This window comes from Acomys minous, assembly GCF_964271855.1.
Source record: "Acomys minous genome assembly, chromosome: 1".
NCBI classification, from domain to species: Eukaryota; Metazoa; Chordata; class Mammalia; order Rodentia; family Muridae; genus Acomys; species Acomys minous.
This window is the reverse complement of record NC_140483.1, coordinates 40,212,770-40,232,631: the sequence shown is the minus strand read 5'-3', so window position 1 is coordinate 40,232,631 and position 19,862 is coordinate 40,212,770. Positions and strand designations below refer to the sequence as shown.

The 19,862-nt window shown below is 42.1% G+C and overlaps 1 protein-coding gene and 1 long non-coding RNA gene across 4 annotated transcripts; both read right to left on the bottom strand.

Annotated features, from left to right (window-relative positions):
• Positions 1–3,636: 3,636 nt before the first annotated feature.
• On the bottom strand, positions 3,637–19,758 carry TSEN15 (tRNA splicing endonuclease subunit 15). 3 transcript variants are annotated; one of them, XM_084771811.1, is made up of 6 exons: positions 19,633–19,758; positions 19,088–19,477; positions 16,708–16,789; positions 16,274–16,409; positions 4,649–4,835; positions 3,637–4,205 (listed from the first exon to the last, which is right to left on the bottom strand). In XM_084771811.1, exons 2-5 carry the CDS (start codon positions 19,214–19,216, stop codon positions 4,661–4,663), a joined length of 522 nt encoding a protein of 173 aa, XP_084627937.1. In that variant the 5' UTR covers positions 19,217–19,477; positions 19,633–19,758; the 3' UTR covers positions 3,637–4,205; positions 4,649–4,660. The 3 variants fall into 3 exon arrangements, with proteins under 3 accessions (XP_084627937.1, XP_084627939.1, XP_084627938.1); XM_084771813.1 differs by having other exon boundaries at positions 4,694–4,835; positions 19,633–19,757; XM_084771812.1 differs by lacking the exon at positions 19,633–19,758 and having other exon boundaries at positions 19,088–19,523.
• On the bottom strand, positions 7,604–16,259 carry LOC311591977. Its single transcript, XR_014777263.1, has 2 exons — positions 15,969–16,259; positions 7,604–15,796 (listed from the first exon to the last, which is right to left on the bottom strand). It is a non-coding gene; the product is annotated as an uncharacterized lncRNA (long non-coding RNA).
• Positions 19,759–19,862: the final 104 nt, after the last annotated feature.

The window sequence follows — 19,862 nt, the reverse complement described above, 5'->3', positions numbered from 1 at the left end:
TAGTTTTTTCATATGTTCTCTTCCTGTCAACTGGTTGTTTGCTCCACCTCTTGACCTATGGTTGACTTCATTTAATCCTGTTTACAATAGGCAGAAAGCTACTCAAGTAAAAGTGTGTGCTAGGGCTGAGCCACACCACAACTAGAAAAGAGCTTTTTCCAGTAAACAGCAACCTCAGGGTTCACAGTGTGATCAAATACCCTGCAACATCCTTCCTTGTAGTTCTTCCAATTTACTTCACACATAGATTTTTTTTTTCCTTTCTAGCAGACAATAAATTCTTGAGAAATGCACATTCCCATTTTTCTTTGTATCTCTTCTAATGTACATTTTTGAGGGAAAAAAAACAGCATTTGAGTTGTTTGAAAGCTTTACCAGAGGCTGTTGAGCCCCACCTCCTTAAGTGAACTGTATAAACTACACAAATGACATGGTTTATATGCCGGGTGACAGACAGGTGTTCTTCAGTTCACATGGCCAGCATGCTTCTGGAGTCTGGGGTAAGAAGTGCAATTGGCTCCGGGCTTCTTGAGGGTCAGGGTCACATCCCCTCCACACTGCGCACGCTGTCTCAGCTCACGTAAGAAGCAGTTGCTAAGGACTGAATCTTCTCTTCACCCCAAATCTCCATGCTGAGGCCCCAGTGTGACTAGATTTAGAAATGCATAGAGCTGTGGAGAAGGATTAATGCAGTGTGAGATATGAGGGTGAGGCCCCCCAAAAAAGAACAAGGAGCGACTCCAGGGCATTTTCTTCTCTGTATAAAGCAGGAAAAGGGCCATGAGAGACAGAGCTGGAAGGTGGAGACACACAAGCCAGGGAAGTAACATGATTCAAATCAGCTGATCAGGAACCGTGATCAGAAACCTCCAGATCCTATAGCTATGAGAAAACAAATTTCTACTTCTAAACTACCTGGCCTACTGTAACTTAGTGATTAATACATTACATAATATTTGATAATAAATGGATGAATTTTAATGAAATGTTGTCTTTACTCAGTAGCCCTAAAACAAACATCTTTAGATTTTGCTTTCATTATTTTGAGGGAGTTTTCCAGAATCATCAAATACAACAGAGCATCACAATAACCCTATCTACCTTTTTCATTTGTGAGCACATAACGTTGTTATTCAGAGGCACCCAAAAGCTGATTGCACAGCATGGTAACTGGCCACAAAGAAGAGGAAGTATATGATTGGTGGCCCAGAGGACAGCACATTATCCCCTAAACAGTCACAGTGCCATGTACCTTGTGGCTAACCCTCTGCTGACAGGAACTCTATGCCCTGGCAAGAAGCACCACCCAGCAGTGGGGAAGAGGCTTCCTGCTGGAGCACCAATGGAAACCGTCACCTCCCACAGGAATTCGGCATGGATGCTCTGAACAAGGGATGAAACCTCCCGCCAAGCTCTAACTTGTTCAGTTCCAGCTTACACAACTGTAAAGACGTCACAGACTATGTGAATCCCTGAGTGCTTGCTCGTCTGCTGGCCTCTGTGAACTCTCCCAGGCCTCTGCGCCCTTGCTCTCTACAGCAGGAGCCAGGGGCTTCTAAAGAGGCCCAGGCAGGAGAACAAAAGGTGTCAGTCAGGAGCCACTGGCCCTGCCTGACTCCATGCTGCCATGGGCCTTCCCAGCAGAGGGCACACCAGCCAGGGACTCCAGAGAGAAATCCCACAACGCCTTTTCCTCTCCTTCCAGCTAGAAGCAAACTTAAGTGGAGTACAGCCGCAATTCATGTCTTTTACTATAGGTACCTGGCCGGTACAGAGCATGCTGAGGCCTCTCACTAGGCAACTGATGCTGAAACTCACTGAATAAATCAAGCTTTTGCAAGCAAAGAAATGAAATGCATATGGATCTGACGAAAAAAGTGTCTCTCCTACTCACCCCTTCCCCCGAAAGGCTTTTGCTTTTAAATATTTTAAGCAAAGCCTGACTCAAGTCACACATTTAATATGGGTAGAGTAATTTTAAAGGCCTGTCAGAAAGAGGGGGTGTGGGCACATAAGACATATTTGTATTTTTATTTATACTACTTCCCACAGATTGAAAAAAATTCAAGAGCACTTCCCAAGAAAAAGCTCAAGCTAACTCAAGCCTGCAGTCTGGAGCCGCTCTTAGGCTACAGCGCCCTCTGGTGTCCGTGTGGGCTCTTTTCCGGTCACCTCCAGGCAAAAGGCAAGGCACTAAGGCCCAAGTCTACAGCATGCTTTGCTGGCCAACTAGTTAGGGTCTACAAAGTGCCAGTCACTGTGGGGATTGGGACAGAGCTGTATTTTTAAGAGACATGATTTCCTTTTCTGTTCTTAAGGACTCTTGGTCTAACAGGAAAATGGAGTGTAAACTCAATTACAGTTACTTAACCAAACAGGCCACTTCACCTAGTTTTTTCACTAATAGGAGACACAGCTGGGTTGCCTCCCTTCGAACTGGCAGGACAGCTTTAAGCCACAGGGAACATTCTGAAGTCGAGTCAACATCCCAAAGTGCACAGTAAAACTTCATCCAGGCCTGAGATTTGAAAAACCATTTTGGTCTCATTACCTAGACCTGACTCGGTGATCTGACATTTGTTAAGCTTCCCATTTCTGTCTGAAAATGTACTTTACTTTTTCTAGCACCACAAGGAAAGAACTCCTTACATGCAGTCCACTGCGACATGGAGGGAATGAAGGTGAGAAGTCATACTTAGGACTCTTGGATCTTGAACTGCCACACTGGAGTCAAAGAAATACGTCCTTCAAGCCTTCTGGGGTAGGTGGGGAGCAGCAGGGGCAGGTGGGGAGCAGCAGGGGCAGGTGGGGAGCAGCAGGGGTAGGTGGGGAGCAGCAGGGGCAGGTGGGGAGCAGCAGGGGCAGGTGGGGAGCAGCAGGGGCAGGTGGGGAGCAGCAGGGGCAGGTGGGGAGCAGCAGGGGTAGGTGGGGAGCAGCAGGGGTAGGTGGGGAGCAGCAGGGGTAGGTGGGGAGCAGCAGGGGCAGGTGGGGAGCAGCAGGGGTAGGTGGGGAGCAGCAGGGGCAGGTGGGGAGCAGCAGGGGTAGGTGGGGAGCAGCAGGGGCAGGTGGGGAGCAGCAGGGGTAGGTGGGGAGCAGCAAAGGGAATCTGAGGTTGTGAAAATGTTTCATCAAGAAAACAGGACTCAGAACTGGTCAAGCGAGCACAGATCAGCTAGACTAAGAAAGGCCTGTTACCCTCTGTCATGTTATTTCCAGCTTTTGTTGTTTTTTTCTATTCCTGTCACTGTTGCTTCCTAATCAGCCATGAGATCTGGTGTAGGCGGAAACAGACTTGCTTCTAACTGAGGAACAACACAAAAAAGATGGGAGACATGATGACATCACACAAGACAGTAAGTCCATCCTGCAGAGTCTCTTGTTGGCTTTGAGAAAGCCACCAGCTGTGCTGGGGTGCCCGCATGGCAAGGCACAGAGCACGGCTTCCACCATTCCTGTAAAGGCAGAAGCATCACAGGCGTGGGAAGCTGCTGACAAGGGGAGGGAGGAGGCGCATTTCGGTGGCACCTCGCTGAGACTGCAGCCAGTAAGCCCATGCCCACTTTGCTGGCTCTTAAAAATGTAAGATCATGAATGTCCTGTTACAAGTTGCTAATTTTAGCATTTGATGATGATTACTACAGATTTCAAAATATCTTTATTTTAAAACATTTTATTATAAAAGTAATACAAAAAAAAAAAACAAATGAAATGTGGAGAAAAGGCAAAGTCATCCATTTACTGCCTTGCCATCTTAGTATAACCACAATTGGTGATTTGATTGTCTATTTTTATCGGTGTGTCATTTGCATCCATGACCACACTGTAATGCTCTTGTGTCCATTTCTTCACTGTAGCATTCTCTCTGTACCATTCCTGGATACATGTCTATTGACTACAGCTGGAGGCTGGCAGAGGCATGTACAGGTTCCACCATGCTGACCATATCCTTGGTGTAAATCTTCATGCAAATGTACTGTCTCTGATCAGAAAGTTCTAGGCTAACCACTCTATATTTGCAAACAATATAGACTCTTCTGTCTGAGAAGGTTTTATTCTGAAAAGAAAGCTTATGAGTTGGACTTGCTGAGTCAACCTTGACTACCTCTGAGATAAAAGACGAAGCAGGCAGATGGGCCTCAAATCCAATCTTTCAGGAATAAAATCAGCACCAAAAAGGCCAGCTGTCATCTTCTAAGAGAAATATTCTGCAACACAAAGGAAGACAGTCAGAATGCACCTAATGGAGAGCGCATAGAAGAGTGAGGTTAGAAAGACAGTTAAGGAAACTGTCCCAGTTAGGCTGCCAAGTGTAGAGAAAGCATATGCCAGACATGTATTACATGCTCCTGACAGAATGGTACCTAACTTAGTATTCTCTAATTAAGTGTTCTGATTAAAATTATTACTAGCTTTTGCATTTCACTTCAGCTACTCATTTGATTTTACAAAATGCTCTGGAAAAATATGAAATTCCCATAGAACAAGAGAATCAAATTATTTCTTCAAAAATATCTAACAAAACACAGCTTTGCATAAGGCAGAGCTCATCTTTTGAAGACTAAAAGCCAAAATTTTTTGTCTTAAATTTCTCACATGGCAAAGGAAGTGGAAGTTGGGTGGCTGATCCACACTTAAGGTCAGGCCATACCTTTCTCTCCCATCACTGTTTCCTGTCAGTTCCTTCAAAACTGACCTGAGGGTCTGGCAGCATAAATCCATCGGTAAGCTTATAGTAGACTATGGTGGAATCAGACTCCACTATGGCCAAAGTAAAAGACATCGGCAGTTCTGGATCACCTTGCAATTTTCTAGAAGCCTTCAAGATTTCCCTTATCCTGAAAAATGAAGACAAAGTATGCTTGAGACTCACAGTTACTCAATTAATGATAAGATTAAACAATATAAATTCTTGAGGGAAAAGCAGCATGCATTCATAATGCTAAGGCAATGTCTGTAGGCTCAAATGTAACCATCTGAAGCGGTCTACCTACTCACGATCCTTTTCACTTTCTCTTCACATTAGCTGTATCCGGAACCTACAGAACACAACACTAACAGTGTTTTGTGCATCTAATTGATTAAGAACCACAGAAGTTATTTTTCCAGTTTCCCAACTTGGTACCTTAGTGGAACAAAGTAACACTTGGGTCTATTGTTTTAAATAGATTGTGGGGCTGTTGTAATGGAACATGTCTATATTCCTAGCCTGGGAGGACCACAGAAAATTAGAAATAAGATTACTTTACATATAATTCCAGGCCAGCCAGGGCTTACACAGTGAGACCTTGTCTCAAAATATTTGACTATAATAAATATGTCCCTTGCTTTTACATAGGGCTTTCAACTCCTACCTATGTAATCCCCATTGGTCACCCATTGGCCTAACTGTTCTCCTGTTATGACATTTGTTTTTTGTTTTTTCCCTCAAGTTAATAGGGGGAAAACATAGTAGTCTTTTATATTAACATCTTTAAGATTTCTGATATGTTTTTTCACATGATCCTCTGATACCATTTCCTTGCTAAAAAATTCCATCCTCCCCTTATACTTTTTGTTTAAACTGTCAAACATACTACTTTTAAAAAATTATTTATGTATGTGAGTGTTCTGCCTGCACATATGTCTACTCATCATGTGTATGCAGTACCCACAGAAGGGGGTGTTGGATCCTCTGGAGCTGCAGTTACCAACCAGCTTCCATGTGGGTGCTGGGAACAAAACCAGAGTCCTATGCAAAAGCAACATTGTTTTTTGTCACTGAGCCATCTCTCTAGCTCCTCATATAAAGCCTAGTAAATGCCCATAAACCCAGTATTGGACAAACTGAAAGTAAATTTCTCCAAGAATTTCTAACTGGCAGACTATGATGAGAACAGGACAGAGACAAAAGAAGAAAAAACAAAAACAAAACAAAAAAACCCAACAACTCATTAAGACAGCTTTACATACTTTCTCTTTTTAACGATATGTTATTTTTGTTTAAATTAAAGGTAGGTGTGTGTGAGCACATGCCTGAACATGCATGTGTCTGTATGTTGTGTGTATGCATGTATGTGCAGGCACACACATGGTATATGTGTATATGTATAATATGTTCGTGTGCACCGTGTGTGTGTATGTATGTGTGCCGGTGTGTGTCTGTGTGTGTCTGTGTCTGTGTATTTCTCCTAAGGTAAAGCTGTGAACTGTATGGGGATTTTATATTTCATCCTACAAATGAGGACAGAAATTTCCACTTCAGTCACTGTTGCTCTCTCATTCTCAATTGCTAATTGTTTTCAGGCTCCTAAACAGCAAAACATTTAGGCTTACCGAAAACATCTGAGGTTAGAGAATTAACTCAGAGTTGTAAAGGAGGTTTTGTTTTCAGAGCCGAGGGAAATTACTGCCCAAATTAAATGGAAGTTCCCATCCCGGAGTGCCTGTTTATCCCACTTGGTGGTGTGTGTGGGAAAACTACCAGGGAACCTTCACAGGAACAGAGGACACACTGGTATCTAGCTACTACCAGACACATTTGGGCAATCTTACAAACTTTCTTACTCAAAATCGTGTCTGGTCTATTTGGAACATGTGTTTAATATAGAGCTATCATCTTCCTCGTCATGACTTTATTCTTTGTTTCCTTTATAGTATACAGTATAAGCTCATAAAAATACTGAAGCCAACCAGCCATGCTACCTTGATCTATTAAAAACTATGGATAACAACGGGACTCTGAAATTCTACTTTAAAAACCACACATGACTGTTAACACACAATGAAGGATAACTTACTTGATTTTTAGTATGTGTAAAACCATACTTAGAAACTAGACAACTCTCCATGTGAGCATGCCCTCTACATTAACAAGAAGGATGTCTTTACCAACAGTGAAATCTCAGAGAGAAAATCTCAACTAAAGAAAGGGTATGTTGATAATAATCATAGTTGTTAAAATTTGATGTTGATGACTGACTTTCCTTTTGATAATTCTTCACAGATGACCTCTGTACGCTGAAAAGGGGGGTTGCTTTTTAACAACTTAATATAACAAAATTGACAACCAGTCTAAATCAAAGACAAAGTTGACATTATTTGGCTAATGTACTGAGACAAAATTATTTCAGCCTTTATCTTAAATTTGATTTTTCTCTATGATCCTAAAACAGAGACTGTGGGATCTTGAAGATTGCAGTAAGGACAAACTGAGGAAAATATTACTTTAACTAAAAATGTTGAAATAAAATGCACCATAAATTAAACATCATATAAAATTTAATCCACAGAAGTGTCTCCTCTGTTCACATCAATAGCCATGCAGGATATGCAGTGAGGCTATTTGAAAAGGCACTGATTCCTTCATCGGGGCCATCACACTGTTCTGGAATGACAGGCCATAGTGCAGCTGTGGAGCAGCTCAGAGCTCACTTGGACCCAGAGGCACTAAGAAAGCTGCGCTCTTCCATGGGCTCTGTCCTGAAGAAAAGCTCCAGGGGACAAGCCACCCCTCTTCGAATCAAGCCAAAGCTTCCCAGTTTAAAACCAAGGTAGCTGAGCTCTAGGGGCTGCTGAGGAGTCGAGTGCCTGGGTGGCTATCCACCTCACTGGGAAGTCATTGCGCTAAAAAAGGAAGGGAGGGAGGGAGGGAGAGAGGGAGGGAGGAAGGAAGGAAGGAAGATGAGCTTACTTTCCCCCCTTAGGGTAAGAAAAAAAATGTATCGATTGAAAGAAATTGCCAGGGTTTGGGCTTCGCAGAGGCTGCATGAGGACATGTGTCCTGATTATAAAGGAGGCCAAAGAGTATAAGGCTTTTTTGTTTGTTTGCTTGTTTTTTCAAGACAGGGTTTCTCTGTGTAGCCTTGGCTGTCCTGGAACTTGCCTTGTAGACCAGACTGGCCTTGAACTCACAGAGATCCTACTGCCTCTGCCTCCCGAGTGCTTAGTTTAAAGGCATGCACTACCATGTCTGGCCTGGTACAAGTCATTTTATCAGCTTCTAGACTGCAGACATCAAATAAACTTATAATAAAATCCATGCTTTCCTAAAGGACTATTTTTAAAGTACAAAGTCATAATTTAAGAATAAATGTAGCATTTATGTGCTAAATCTCAGCATATGTGGAAGTGTATGCCTACAAGCCCAGCACTCAGGGAACTGAGGGAGGATGGTCATCACTCAGCCATCCTGGGCTACAAAGTAATACCATGGTAGCCTGGCCTATAGAGTAAGAGCCTGTCTTGAGAAAAAAAATTAAATCAAGTAACTAATAATTATTAGAAATGATGTAAAGAAACTTGGTTCTCCTAACCTTTTATTTTATAAAACACCACATGGAAACGGAGGGTGAAGGAGCAGGGTGCATACGTGTGAAAAAGAATACAAGGATAGGTGAGGAGACTGGAAGGCGTTGGGAGATGGCCGCATCAGACTGGTGACCTTTCTCAGATGTGCACTGCAGTTACAGTGGAAAGACTGGAAACGGTGAGGCTCTGCAAATGAACAGCCGTACCCAAGGCTCTGTCCCCTGCCTCTGCCTCGCTCTTTGGTAAACTCTTGAAAGGATAGATGGTTAACACACATCCTTACATTCTTCAGTTACTACCTATCAAGTCACTCAACAAACACTGAGCTCTGTGTACCATGCACCAGCCCAGGCACTGGGGTAAAGCAATGAATAAAGAGATGCCTCTGCTTTCTAGTGGAGAAAGGCAGACAGTAAGTAATCAAATAAGGCAAGGATCAATTAATGTGCCGAGTGTGGTAATGTAATAAGTAAGTCCAGAAGGTGAGGCCATAGCTCGAGCCAGGGAGGAAGCTGAGGCAGAGACCGTAAGAACCGAGGTTCTGGGTACACTGTACAGAAGGAGGGTATTCTGTACAGTGTCAGCAAATATGAGGATAGAAAGTAACACATGTATTTCTCTTTGTCTCCCCCTATATATACATATGTATGTAGTCTGTCCCCCTCTCTTCTCTTCTCTTCTTTTTCCTTCTCTCTCTCTCTCTCTCTCTCTCTCTCTCTCTCTCTCTCTCTCTCTCTCTCTCTCATACGTCTGTGTGTGACTATGCTTCAGAATAAACAAAGTTGCTATGTACTGACCTGGAGAAATCAGAAGGGCAAATCATAAGTTCTTTTTTGACATGCTAATTAGTCAATAAAAAGAGTGGAGACAGAGCTATAAGCTGTGGAGTCGTCAGCATACTGATGACATTCAAGCACGGATAGAGGGTGCTGCTAGGGAGCTGGTGTGAAGAGGCAGGCTCTGCGGCCCAGAGTCTTACAACACCCAGAGACCAGGGCCTTGAACTGGTTCAGCGGAGGTAAAGAGGAGAACGGGAAGGCGTCAGCACACATCCTCAAGCACCAAGGACTCTTGCACTAACAGCCTCTCACAGCCTCCCAGGCTTGTCCATTTGTTTTCCTTAAGGAAGACAGAGATGAGCACTGTTGTCCCTGGTTCCGACTCACTCTGTCTCAGGACCCGCCGCTGTATCCTAAAGACCTGGAGGTGGCAGGACTCCTGCCCTAGCTCTCTCTCACCGCCCAATTCCTCAAATTCCTTGCTCCCTTCATCCTTACCAGGCTGCTTCTCCTGGAGTATCGCTTCCCAGGAGGCTATGTTTAAACATTCTTTCTGCTTCTCTCCCCTCATTCTCATCTCCCGCTGACCATCTCTGCCTTGTGCCATCCACATGAACATATGAACTGGAACGCAAACCACAGTCCGTTCTCACCAGGTGTAGGTAGCCACTGCCTCTGCCATTACTACATACCCGGGCACAACAAAACAGTCATGAGCTTCAGGCTTTCCTAGGCTCAGTGATTTGTTTTGTGTACCCCATGACTTCTGCAAGAAGCCTCTGTCTCCATCTCGATGTCTGTGCTTCTTTCAAATGACCTCACTTCCAGGGAATGGTCTCAGACTCCTGCCTCCTCCCATACCATCAATAGAGATCAGGTCTCCTCCTAGACACATCTCTCAGTACATGAAGTCACGCTGAGTATAATCTGTTCCTCTCAGCCTTGGACTCTGAGCATCTTGTAGGGAAGGTTTGATACTATGTTCCCTTGACCCCAAGCAGCCAATATAAAGGAGAAAAATCATGAGCAATCTGACATGTACCTTCTTATCCTCTCCCCAGACCAGAACATCCTCCTATTCTGCCTTTCAATAGATGATAATTACATTCATATTCACTTATATTCACTGTATTTAATGGTTTAAAAAGTATGATTATATATATCTTAACATTGCTATCATTTTCGTGTAAGAACAGTAAATAAAAATTTAATTTTCTCTATATAGCTCAGTGTTTTAATAGTATCAGTTTTTCTTCTCCCTGCAAATCTATTAATGCCACTGACATACAAATTAACTTATCCATTTATATTGTGTGGGAAACTGCTGTGAGATCTTGCTGGGACAACACTAACAGCTGATAAAGTACTTGTGTAAGTAATCATGTCTCTTAAAGAAAAATTGCTATTTTTCTTCAAAAGCTATGTAGAGAAAAGAATAACAAAGAACTACAATATATTTAATTCAGTGTAGGAAGAAGGAGCGTGCGCTGCTGGAGAGCACCACGGCAGACAGGAGATGGGACATCTGGATGAGCTGGGTTATCCTGTGGTCCCCACACTCTACATCGCCCAAGAATCTTGGGTCTCGTTAGCCTGGGATGACAGGGCTTAGGCTTCAGCTTTCTAGAGTAACGTGGAAGACAGGTCAGCGTGATGAAGCTGCTTCCTAACTTCAGAGTAACACTCAAACTAGAAGCCATGCCAAGAAAGCGGATGTCTGACATGCTTTTCTCTCTCCCAGAGAATGCTACTGTTTGTACAACTGGGAGATGCCACCCTTTTCCCCCTGCCCTCGGACACTGAGAAAGCTGTATAGCTTAGCCAGGTTTGAGATATCAGCAATGCACTGCTATTACTGGGAAAAAATCATCATCATCTTTACAACAAAGGAGATTTAACATAACGTGAAGACAGCACTTGATAGCTCTTTGTGGATTTTATAATCGCATAAGAAATCAATTTTACTCAGATCACTTAACCATCAGAACTACAGAAAAGCTTAGATGTGCAGCTATGGTTTCAGCTTCACCCCTCTACTATCTTACTGAAGGCACTAAACCAGTGCTGCTCACCTGCCTAGTGCTGCGACCCTTTATATATAGTGCCTCATGTTGTGGTGACCCCCAACCATTAAGTTATTTTCATTGCTACTTCTGAACTGTAATATTGCTACTGTTGTGAACTGTAATGTAAACATCTGTTATGAAGGATATCTGTATTCCACACCTGTGGAAAAACAGTTTGGCACCTAAGGGGACTGTGACCCACAGGTTGAGAACCACTAACTAACTGCTATTGAAATTAAGAAAGGTCTATCAGGAAAAAACAAAACACAGTTAGTCGAAAAATAGAAAACTCCTTTTTCTCCTCTTCTTTTACTCTGAGCCTTGCGATAAGGTGCTTAAAATATTCCCCCTCTACCTGTACTGAAGTACTTGCAGTTCCCTTAGCACAATGGTTCTTAACCTTCCTAATGCTGCGACCCTTAGACACAGTTCCTCTTGTGGTGACCCCTAACTACTTTGCTACTTCCATATGCTCAGACACTACAAGCCTGACTTCGGTGTGATTCTCAGCAAACACCAGTGCAGGGTCGCCTTTCTTTGGAGGGATGTATAATCTAACAGCTGTGAGTACATATGATCAAGGTAAAACCGTTTTAATTTTTACCCAGGGACACTACCTAAACATAAATTTTACTTCATTTTCAAAATTCGCATCAAAAAGATAGGACAAAACTTTTGGAGGCTCCCTTGTAGTATCATTTTTTTTTTAAAGTGTATGTGCGGCTGTCTTTCTATCTGCCTGTCTGTGTATCTGACTGTGTGCATCCATTCACACATACACGTATGTGTGTGCTGCATAGGTGCACATATGAAGGGACCAGAAAGGATGGTGAACGCTAATTGTTCTCTCTGCCTTATCCTTTAAAATAGATTCCTTCACAGAACCTCACTGTCTGGGGAAGGCTGGCTGGCCAGCAAGCTCCCAAGATCTGCCCCAAGCATTAATGCTACAGTTATATACCTGGCTCTTTACATGAGTGCTGGGGATTTGAACTTGGGTTCTTAGGCTTGCACAACAAGCACTCTTACCCACTGAAGTATATCCCAGTCTTCATCTTTAAATCCATCAGCTCTGTGACCTCTGCAAATCTATGACCATTACTTCATAGCATTGCTTTGTCTGGGGAAACGCACTCACCTTCATAGGCATTTACCAAAGTGTTATACGGACTCCTTAGACTCCTGAGAGTCATTTAAGCAAGACACAAGCTGAGGTGCCATCCATATGAACACACCACGCTAATTCATTATTTCATAATGTAGACTACAAATTATCTAGAAAATATTTTTAAATGAAATAAGAAGAAACAATAGCAAATAGACAACTCATATTCCATCAGCATAATGTCCCCACTAATTAGAAACATTCTGCCAATTTTATTCTCCTATTGGAGAACAATAATTAAAGTTAAATAAACATTTTCAGAAGGATGCACAAACACACACACACTCACACACAACCTTCTCAACTAAAAAATGTGACACACTATTTTAACTATACTTATATAGACCTGCAGCCATTCGAGTATAAGTACTTGAATAATATAATAGAATCTGCCTGTCTAGTGCCAGAAACTATGAAAACAAAGCCACTAGGTCCAAAGCCTGGGAAAATACGTAGGAAATGGATGTTAAAAAGTCCAGAAATTCTGGGAAATGTACTCAGATATACAGTGACGTTAAGAACTGATATTCAGAACTATTACCTTTTAGGGAATCAGCAGATATACACACTACAGCATAAAGGAAAGAATGAGCCATGGAAACACATCTGTCAGTTTGCCACTCAACACTCAAGCAGCAAGACAGCTACTGAACGGTCTAACACATCCAGAGGATGGTTTGTCTACACTAGGGAAATACTCTGTAACTGCATATAGTCAACATGAAGTACAGTGAATAAGTGACAGCTGCCCAGCTCTACAGATCCCAAAACTATGAGTGCATACTACAGGTTATTCTGTAAATACATATGAAGCTGCGTTCCAATAGACAGCTTACTCCTTTGGCTCCATGGCTTAGTATGCTTCTCACTTCCCCATTAGTAAATGCCGCTCCTCGTGCTGTTAGAGATACAGAGCAATCAGAACCACAGTCTTAGGAAGGTAAGCAGCGCAGCTTCGGGTGGCGCCTTGAAATGCGTGCGCTCTGTGGTGTGTGGCGTGTCACTGTTTCTAACAATGAGAGCCAGGCAGAATATTCTTAAAATAAAGTTAATGTTCTTGTTGATATGTCAGTCTCACCACACTTCAACATGATTGCTTGTGTGGGAGTCAAAGGGGAAAGCAGCACTGATAGGCAAATGATCATGAAGTGAGAGAGTGTCTACGTCTGTGAGAAGCAAGGAGCTGTTCCACATACGGGGAAGCGTCTGTGAATGCTTAAGAAGGTCTTGGTCATGGTTATGTGAGTTGGACGGGTATTTTATGATAACTCATATTTGTAACTATGAGGTCTTCTTACTGATTTTATTTTACAATAAAGGATCCTTTTTAAAATTCAATAAAGAAAGAAGAGCGAGGGGCTGGGGGAAGCTTAGGCACTAAAGGGCTTGTTGCACAAGCATCAGGGAGTAAATCTGATCTTCAAAATCCCCATTTAAAACACAGAACAACAACAGAAACAAGTATGAGGCCACGTGCCTTCGATGCCAGTACTGGGCAGGCGGCGGGGACAGGAGGTGCCCACTGGCCCACCAGCCTAGCCTTTCTGGTGAGTGCCAAGCCAGTAAGAGTCATAGTAAACATTTACATAATCTAAATTAGCCTCTGCCAATTATACACACAAATCTCTTCTCCTCCAGCCAGCCAAGTGTAAACTGACAGCAATTCTCCTCTACGATACCCTAGCAGGAACAGTCAAGAGGCACGTCCTAGGCACTCCACCTCTCGGCTTCTGCCTTGGGAGAGCTTGCAAACCTGAGTACAAGAGCTGCCTATATGGCTGTTCATTAGTGACGCATCTGCAACTGCGGGAGCGTGAAGCCTTCATGATCTAGAAGACCTGCTCCCCTCGCTCACCCTGAGTCCTGGTCATTCCCTTGGCTCCTCCCTCTCTCAGGCAACCTTACCAAGCACCTACTGTGACTAGACACTTAGGCTGACAGTGCTCAGTGAGTTGCAGTTCCCCTAGCACAGGGGTTCTCAACCTTCCTAATGCTGCAACCCTTAAACACAGTTTCTCTTGTGGTGACCCCCACCACTTTGCTACTGTTATGAATCATAATGTAAATATCCAATATGTAGGATATCTGATATGCAACCCCTTTGGGGGTCATGACACAAAAGTTGAGAAACCCTACCCTGCCAGAACATGGTAAAAACAGATTTTCCCTGTCCTAAGATTACATGCTTATCTATACTCTATTAGCACTATTACTCAACTACTTAGTAATAAGGATTCAGACACAGTCTCTCAAACACATTCAATGAAATACGTGAACAGATAATCGTTTACTCCTTCTCAAGTCTCTGAGGGAGTTGAAGACCAGGTAGCTTAGTTTTACAATGAAGCTTAGTTGTTCAGGAGTTAAGATGTTTTTAGGTCTAGACAGGTGTTCTAAGTTGATAATGACAATATGTGATGGAGATTGATTTACATTCAGAAATTTAGATGCACTAAGATAGGAAAGATGTCTTCTTCAAGGCTGTCAAATACAAATAGCCAAAACACTAAGAATGTAACATTTATATAATTCCTGATTGTGTCACGGTTCTTCTTGCCATAGGTAATCTATTGTATATATGCATAATAATATAAATGTATATGTACAAAATAAAAAAAATTTAAAGTTAAAAAAAAAAGAAATACGTAAACAGAAGACAATTTTGTTCTTACTCCCACCCGATATGACCAAGCCAGAAAAAAAGGAAAAAGAAAAAATTGTTTTCCAACATTTGGTACTAGAATATTACTTTCATGACAATAATTTGTTCAATATAGCATCTTTCCAACACATAAAAGTTGCTCAATAAATACATAGTGAATGAAATGGAAATAAAACATACAATATACCTATACAAACAACCAATGATACTAAGAGCTCAATCTTTTTTTTTTTGGTTTTTCGAGACAGGGTTTCTCTGTGTAGCCTTGTCTGTCCTGGACTCACTTTGTAGACCAGGCTGGCCTTGAACTCACAGCAATCCGCCTGCCTCTGCCTCCCGAGTGCTGGGATTAAAGGCGTGTGCCACAACCACCCGACTTAAGAGCTCATTCTTTAGAAAGATAAAACAAGCAAGCACTTAATCAAATTAGTCAAGGATAGGGAGTGCCTAAACTAGTAAAGCTGGAGATGAAAGGAAATTGTGACAGATACTAATAAAATTCAGAGGTTCATTAAGGAACTATTTGAAAACCTACATTTCAACAGATTGGAAAAAATCGAGAAGAAATCGATAGAAATATTCTCTATCAAACGTAATAAACCTAGTAGCTATAAATGACTTAAATATATCTATAAAGAACTATGAGATTCCAACTTAAAAAAAAAAACTAAACACAAGAAAAACCACAACATGGTTTCACTGCATGTGAGGAATTTGGGAATTATAAGAGGTGAAAAATGAGAAACTGATGAAGGATCCAACTGTTGTAAATGAAGGTGAAAAGTGGTTATTCGTAGGAAAACAAAAAAACCCAAACAACATCGAATCTCTTTGTAACCTAACCTTTTTTTTTTTTTTTTGGTTTTTCGAGACAGGGTCTCTCTGTGTAGCCTTGGCTGTCCTGGACTCGCTTTGTAGACCAGGCTGGCCTCGAACTCACAGCGATCCGCCTGCCTCTGCCTCCCGAGTGCTGGGATTAAAGGCGTGCGCCACCACGCCCGGCTTGTAACCTTTTAAAAATTAAAAACAGACCTTTACTTAGAATTCTAAGCAGGAAATATACCTTAAGCCAGACACAAAGATGATGATTATAAAAGAAAGGATGAACACACATGATTATATTTAAATTAAGACATTACTCGTTAAAACATAGCTTAAAAACATTAAGGGATGGGCTTAAAAACTGGAAAATAAAGCCAATGAAAGATTATTGACAAAAACATACAAGAACTTATAAAAGTAAGGAAAATAATAAAACCCACAACAGTCTAACAGCTGATGGATCTGTTAAACTGAGACTAAAATACTCACTCACTTGTTATGGCTGAGGGAAGCAGAAATGGGTGTGGGCACCACCGTCTGTAGCCCCTCCCCTTCTATCTCAGTGCCCAGGAGGCAGATGAGCTGTAGTTCTGGTATTCCCACACAGTTTACTTCATGCCAGCTTTTACCTGTAAGAGCATCAAGAATGGACAAACGCATTCATTGAAAACAAAAGATAAGCATTCTAAACTTCTAATCCTCAGGTGAGCAAACTTCACTCACATACAGCCTCCTCTCTCTGCTTTTCTCATCTTTTCCAGGGCCTAGTAATTCCCAGTGTAAATGAATAAAGAAGTGTACAAGCAACTGCTAAAATTAAGTTACTGAAAAATGTTGGCTTATTATGTGTGACCAACGCTATATGACAACCCCATTCCCCAACCTCCCCACACCCCAGGAACAAAACAAAACAAACAAGCAACTTACTTTCCATGAGGTCCAGGTAAACCAAGAATGCTATATAAACTTGGGTGGCATCTCCTATATCTAGTTCCATCATCTCTAAGTACTAAAAATCAAAACATAATTATTAAGTAGAGAAGGAAATAGCTCAGTGTCTTTCATTCAACAAATATTCCTTAAATGTCTGTATATTATATATACATATATGCATACATACATGTATATAAAATATCCTCCAGATTTAATGGAAGTTAAACAAATGTAAGGTCTCTAAAGAATGTAAAGGTCTCTGCCTCTAAAAATGTCTACAATTCTTAAGCACATCCACACGGCCTCCCTTCATGCATCTAAGACACGACTCTTATCAATCACAAAATCTAATAATGTTTAAGTCCCTTATATAAAATGCAAGAATATTTACATACAATCAATTTGTGCAATCTTATACATTTTAAACTATCTATAGGTTACTTATAATACAGAATACAATCCAACTGCTACACAATGTTTAGGAATAAGGACAATATGTCTATACATATACAATGTAGAGGAAATTTTTTTCAAATGTTTTCATTTCAAAATTAGCAAATCCTCCACATATAGAGGACTAGCTATACTTAAAATTGTTAGACAAATGACAATTATTAAAAGTGTATGAGTTATAAAAACAAATGACAGAATAGGTCAGAGGAAGTGTTGCCAGGGGGTGGACTGGTGAATCTTTCATGACAGACTGGATGCAAAGTAAGCCTCAAAGGACTTTAGTGTATGGAGAATAACAATAGTAAAATGTGATTATGGAAAGTAAGAATAAGCTACAGATATTAAAGAGTCTATAAAGAAACAAATAAACCAGGAGCAGAGAAAAACTAGATTTTCATTGGGTTGTGTTATGGGAGGCCTCAACTTCTCTAGCATCTAATTTGCACATAGAAAAACTTTGCTAAATTCTTAATCACTCCCACTCTTGAGCAGGAATTATTTAATTGAGTTTTAAAGAAGCAAACTACCTCCTTCAGACTTGCTGGCTGTAATAGGAAAAATCAGAAATGTACTCCTACGGGGAAAGCCCTGGGTGTCCAAACACAGCTGGGCAGGAGCATAAACAAAGCTGATACACAGGTGAGATATTTGAAGAACCTTGGGTGTGAGACCTGAAGTCACTGTCGCCCACTGGCTGCATGGTAAATGTACAGATTCAAAAGAAGACCTCTGTCTGTCCCGATCTCAAAAAAGTGCTTGACAATGGTACTGAGACATGATTTGGGGACAGGCTACAAGGTCTTAATTTGTTGATCCTGGGAGAAAAAAACATCAACAAGAAGATTTGGTGGCAGGTCTATATAGCCATTAATGTCAATGGGAAAAGAACCTACAAGTAAGAAATTTGTCTAAAGGCAACAAAATCCTAGACGGAGTTTTAAAAGTTTATTTACTTATGAATATTTATATAGTGTTTTATATGTCAAATGCCTTATATAAACTTCCCTATAAGGTTAATTTTTAAATGAGGAGACTGTAATATACTGAGACAAGTCAAAAACAAAAACAATGACACAATGATATTAACCAAGTCAAAGCAAAGCTAAGTTGGTAAGTAATAGAAATAAGATTCAGACTCGGGAAGTCCATGTTCCAAGTCACTGTTGCTGTCTTTCTCTGCCCTCTCCCACTATGGCACTTAGTAACAAGAAGTGGGGAAAGGTTTGTCTTTTCATATTTGTAGTTTCAAATATTCCCTTCTCGTGACTGTTTTCAGACGCTTATCTGAGTTAGTAACTCTCAAAAGGGAAAGTTGCCATTTTATTAATGTTCCAATCCTCACGATTCCTATACAGAATACTGTGGCTTTACGGATACAAAGCACCAATTTCCCAAGCAGAGGCAAGCAAAAAGCTATCCTTGTTTTCCTTGAGGCCAGTACAGAAAATATTCATAACGTCAATAGCTCTCTGCCCTGTGCAAGTACCCAAGCCTTCTAAGAAACCTGAAAAATTAGGATTCTGCTCCCATACAGGATCAAGATGCACACCCTCTGGGCCTAAGGCTAAGAGTAATGTGCCTAAACACGTGATTTGCGGATGCCTAGATCTCAGCCAGAGTCCACAGACTGTTTTGATCCGTTCATCTCAAACAGGACTATCTAGTTAGGAAAACAGGTACTAGTGGGGCCTTAGCAGCAGCAGCCTATGAATTAAATGTGGCTTTGGCAGAGGGATAACAATGGTGCTAGTCCGTACTATAACTCATTAAAATAAACAAAAATGATAATGCGGGAGATTCGGGTCTCCCCACCCCCAACCCCCGCGCGTCTGCGACCTGCGCCCTCCAAGGAAACAGGGGCCACGGAGGGAGCGCGGTGAGGAAGGCCGGTCGGTGCCCTGCTGGCCTCGTGCCTCCTGACCTTAGGGTGTGTGCCCATCCAGGCGTCCTCGGGAGCCCACGTGTGGGTACCACCGCCGCCACCGCGAACCGGACCCGGGCAAGGGCCGCTACAGCCCGGGGTAGGCTCGGAATCTTTGCGTTCCTCCATGCTGCCCGAACAGAGAGCCGTGGTGCACCGTGAACCCCGCCCGGCCAGGAGCCGAGTCCTGAGCAGAGGAGTTCCGCTTCCCGCGGTGCACACAAGGAGGAGAGTTGGTCCGGCCACTCCCTGTGACCAGGAGAGCTGGGACCAGCATGGAGAAGCTCCGACAAGCCACCTGCCTTTTCCCCAATCTTGGCAGGTCGTTGAAGAAGTTCACTGATAACCGGAGTTTAGGTTCCTCAGCCTTTCATAAGTGCGTGTTCTCGTCTGGAAAATGAAGCATTCTTAAGTCCTCTTTGCCTTCAGATCCTGGTCTTCAACTCCTGGGAACAGGAAAAAGCCACACACACACCACCCCCCGCCCAGTTCAATGCCCTACCGTCAAAGTTTAAAATAAAAACATAATTTTAGAGCAAACCTACCTTTCAAGAAACATGAAATGTTGAACAGGTATTGAAAGCTAGCAGTGACTTAAAAGCCAAAGATGAGAACCTTCAAACTGATGAGGTTCCCAGGGCAGAGCAAATGGGTTTGGATTTGCCTTGCGTCAAAAAAAAAAAAAAAAAAAAAGCCAGGGGAAGTGCCTGGTATATATAAACAAAATCGCTCCTAGTAATGAGGACAGGCTGAAGAGAAAATGGGTAAAAGCAGG

Coding starts and splice junctions, on each gene's coding strand:
- TSEN15 (XM_084771811.1), bottom strand. CDS start 19,216: ATGGAGGAACGCAAAGATTCCGAGCCTACCCCGGGCTGTAGCGGCCCT. Junction 16,790..19,087: donor GGATGGGCACACACCCTAAG/GTCAGGAGGCAC, acceptor TTTGATTTTTAG/TACTTAGAGATGATGGAACT. Junction 4,836..16,273: donor GCTTCCCTCAGCCATAACAA/GTGAGTGAGTAT, acceptor TTCATTTTTCAG/GATAAGGGAAATCTTGAAGG.